General features: G+C 42.7%; 1 protein-coding gene across 2 annotated transcripts in view; it reads right to left on the reverse strand.

Annotated features, from left to right (window-relative positions):
• The window catches only part of PRKAA1 (protein kinase, AMP-activated, alpha 1 catalytic subunit), a 38,467-nt gene extending 34,320 nt beyond the window's left edge, over positions 1 to 4,147 (reverse strand). For both annotated transcript variants that reach the window (XM_006875397.1, XM_006875396.1), the window contains exon 1: positions 4,018 to 4,147. In XM_006875397.1, the coding sequence (XP_006875459.1) occupies positions 4,018 to 4,144 (127 nt within the window). In that variant the 5' untranslated portion in view covers positions 4,145 to 4,147. The remainder of the gene's footprint in view (positions 1 to 4,017) is intronic.
• Between the last annotated feature and the right edge of the window lie 14 nt (positions 4,148 to 4,161).

The raw sequence follows: 4,161 nt of genomic DNA on the forward strand, positions 1-4,161 counted from the left end.
AGGCAACTTGGACACTGGCTACCCAAAATGGGGAAGCTACAAAGGCAAGAAGTGACTGGCTTACAAGCTTTCAAGAGGGAACCTAGATCCAGAAGGCACAGAGGAAGGTAGAATCTCCCCTGAGAGTATCCAACCTGTCTGGGCAGGACTGATGTAAGGAGATGGGGATAGGTCTCTTGTGGTACAATGGTGAATGATTATTATCAGGACTGACTGTAAGGGTTGGAAATGTAAAGTTAGACGTTTTGTAGCAAAGGGAAGGGAGTGATTGACTTTGGAGTCCAGGAGCAGAGGTCCCTGGGATAGGATGAATGTAAAGCTAATGGTCTCCCATGTAAACTATCGCATAATTCACAATAAAACATTTTTTTTTTTAAAGTGTGTACAGGAAGAAAAAAAAAGCTACCATTAAGTTATCATTGATTTCTTAGCTTGTAAGAGAAAACAAAATAATCACTATGAATTATCACAGAAGAATTACTGCATTTGAGTTATAGTGATGGAGAATATTAAAAGTACCATGGATCACAAAAAAAAACAAAAAACAAAAACAAACAGATCTGTGTTGGAGGAAGTACAGCCAGAGAGCTTCTTACAAACCAGGATGGCCAGACTTGCCTCTCATATTTTGGACATATTGTCGGGAGGGGCCAGTCCCTGGAGAAGGACATCATGCTTGGTAGAGTGGAGGAACAGTGAAAAACAGGAAGGCCCCTAATGAGATGGATTGGCAAAGTGGCAGCAGCAATGGGGTCAGGAGCAGCCACGATTATGACATTGGCTCAGAATCAGGCAATGTTTCATTCTGTTGTGCATAATAAGGTCGCTATGAATCAGTACCGACTCAACAGCACCTACCAACAATGAATCACCAATGCCTTCCTTACTCACTCAAAAAAGTAATTTCTTTTAAGTATGGTATATCAGATCAGGAATTTTCTACCCCTATCAACATCATCTCTTCCATTAGATTCCAAAATTTTGTAGGTTAAATTTGCCAGTGTTTATAACTAATTTAAGAATCACTATTTCAAACTGTCTCCACTGAAATAAATGGCTATACCTGTTATTCATAAGAATTCTGTCAAATTCAGGCAAGTTTAAGGTACCATAGCTATCTTTGCCTACTCTCTCATACACATATCCCCCTTTCCTTCTAATATATCCCACTGCTGTACAGGTACCTACCCCATCCTCTCATGCTATCCAAACACACCCATTCCTCACTTATGAACATGGCTAGGTTCCAAACACCAAGTCATTATGCAAAAATGAGCATTAAGTGAAATCAGAGGATGCTGCATTACTACATAACTGCCAAATCACTGAGAATCAAGGCCAGCCAAGTTGACATATGACCTTACTCATCACAGCCAGTGTCACTCTCTCCTCTCAGCTCTGCTCTCACTTCTTCCAGATGCATGTTGTTAATGCACACAATAGGTGGATAGGAGATTTTTTTTTTTTTACTACCATCATAAATGTGAACTGTGGAATAATGACAAAGTCATTGAGTAGTTGTATTTCAGAAGATGTCCCCACATGCACATCCAAGAGTGGATCATATTCCTCCAAGTGTAACAATACTCCCTTTGTAAGTAATTTCTTAAGTAGCCTAAAGCCATTGGCACATCCCTTGCCATTAACATGTGGGCTTCCTGGCTCTGGAGAGAGAATCACATTCTCAAAGAGCTGTTCTTCACCAGGTTGAATTAGATTTTCTTTTGTGGGCAAAAGCATCCTGTCTGATCATTTTAAATGCACTGAGAATTTTGACTAATGTCATCTAGTGTATTCTATTTATAAACAAATCTAACCTTATCCACAAAATCCATTGCTCTATGACCAATACTGGCCTTTCTATATTTGAGTAAGTCGTTGACTTTGACAGTTATGTGCTTCAAGAGGGACATAAGTAGATAAGAATCAATCGAAAGATTGATGTCACATAACAGATCAAATCCAGAAAATGAATAATCTTTCTTCTTGCTTATCTGCCAAGTCAAAAATGACCTAGCAAGTAATAAAATGAAACTATGAGTATCCTAATACAAATGGGGCGGAGCATCAAGATTGGCTTATTGTTCTTTATGGACAGTTCTTATAAATATTAGTAAACTAAAAATCAGACTCCTCATGTGGCCCTACAGGATAAATACAGGACTACTAACCACAAGGTTGGAGATTTAAACCCACCAGCTGCTCCTTGGAAACCCTATATAAGGTCACTATGAGTCAGAACTGACTTGACAACACTTAACAAAGTAAAAAAAAGGGTTGCAATTGCTAATAAGTAAAGAGATAGCAGAGCCAAAAATAAATAACTTGGAGGATACACAAACATTATGCATCAACTAATATGACCCACCCTCCTAATGACTGTTAGTACCCAATTTTGACATTTGCTTCTTACTTTTTTACATTGTTGACCTTGCTAATTTTCACAAGACGTTTTAGACAGTTGTTTCCCTGGGCTACAGAGCAATTTTCCAGTTGTATGACTCAGGAGTCAAGGTGTGGCACTGTAGGATAAAGTACTAGATGGCAATGTCGGTGTGAACCACAAGGATAGTAGTTCAAACTTATCAGCTGTTTCTTGGAAGCCCTGCACAGGGTCCCTACACGTACTAACTGACTTGAAGGCACTTAACAACAGTGACACTCAGGAGGGGTGAGAGAAGGAAGGATTCTTCTCTTCCCCTCTCTAGGTAAAATCGAAAGATGTTTCTTTAACTCTGGTCTAGCAATTTACAGACTTCCACCATTTTTTTTTTCCTTTGAAGTCAAATTATTTACCAAAAGCTTAGTAAACGCAAGTAATAGTCTATGATCTATCCTAGAAAACTAATGGATGAATTCTTTTTATAAGTTCCATACTTCCTTCATGTACATCCTTAATGAAGTTAAATATCTTAAAGAAAAAAGTATTTATGCCCTGGTGTGACTCTGTAGGATAAAAGCTGGACCTCAAGGTCAGTTTGAACTGTTAAAGTCCAGCAGTTCAAATCCACCAGCCTCTCCTCAGAAACCCTAAACAGAATGGCTATGAGCCGAAAACAACTTGACAAAACTAAGCAACAATTTCTCAGTTACACTGTTGAGGTCGGAATTAGTGACTACAGAGCAAATTCGTCATTTCCACAATACTGCTGAAACACAAGTATTAAGATTCCACACTTTTCTTTAAAAAGTCCAAATGACACGGAATAAACTTTATTAAAATATCACGCTTTGAAAATAGAAACCAACTGTATAAAAGGATTAATATTATCAGGAGGCAACATCGGCATCTGTCACCGAGTTGGGAACACAAAAAGGCAAAAACTGGTAACTAAGAAACACGGAAGGTACAATACGCAAGCAGAAAGTAAGTCCCGCATCCCAAATATAGGATCCGTTTATATTCATTAACTGCTCCAAAGGTAGTTGGTGATCCTTTTCGACGAATAGTTCTGTTTTGCTTTGTTTTGTTTCTTAATTGTGTAGGCTACCCCAAGCAATCTTACTTTTTGGGAAATACATTTCGCACTCGGGAATCTGCAGTAGCAGGTATAACACCAGCCTCTTAACGAGGACGGAAATACGGATGAGGTTGAGGGCTGCCAGGGACGCGATGGGCTGGTCCTGCGCCCGAGAAGTGCAACGAGGGGCCAACTAGTGGCCACCTATCTGGGCTCTCCAATAAGGGACCCCCAGCGCCCCTACCCAAAAGCCGGCGCGGCACCGCACTCACAGCCAGGAAAGTTAGTCCCTCCGCATCCCCGCCCCTCATTCGGACCATCGCCTCGGGCCACAGCGCCGTCGCCATGGCGACCGGTCCCCACCACCCCCACGCAGACGGGGGGCGCCACGCCACAGTCACTCCGCGGCCTCGGGTTCGCAGCGGCGGAAGTTTGGACCGGGACCGGCTAGCCCAGGAGCCCCAGAACGCAGCGGCGGGGGAGGATGAAAAGGTGCACAATGCACAAGTCGCCTGGATCCCGGGCTCCAGCCCAGCCTTGCCCCGGGGCTCCTCACCCTTCACTTTGCCGAAGGTGCCGACCCCCAGCGTGTCCCCTAGGATGTAGTGGCCGATCTTCACCCGCCCGTCGTGTTTCTGCTTCTCGGCTGTCGCCATCTTTCTCCAGGAACTGAGTCTGCGCATGGCACCCGGGAGGGGGC

This window comes from Chrysochloris asiatica, unplaced genomic scaffold, assembly GCF_000296735.1.
Source record: "Chrysochloris asiatica unplaced genomic scaffold, ChrAsi1.0 scaffold00325, whole genome shotgun sequence".
Classification (NCBI taxonomy): domain Eukaryota; kingdom Metazoa; phylum Chordata; class Mammalia; order Afrosoricida; family Chrysochloridae; genus Chrysochloris; species Chrysochloris asiatica.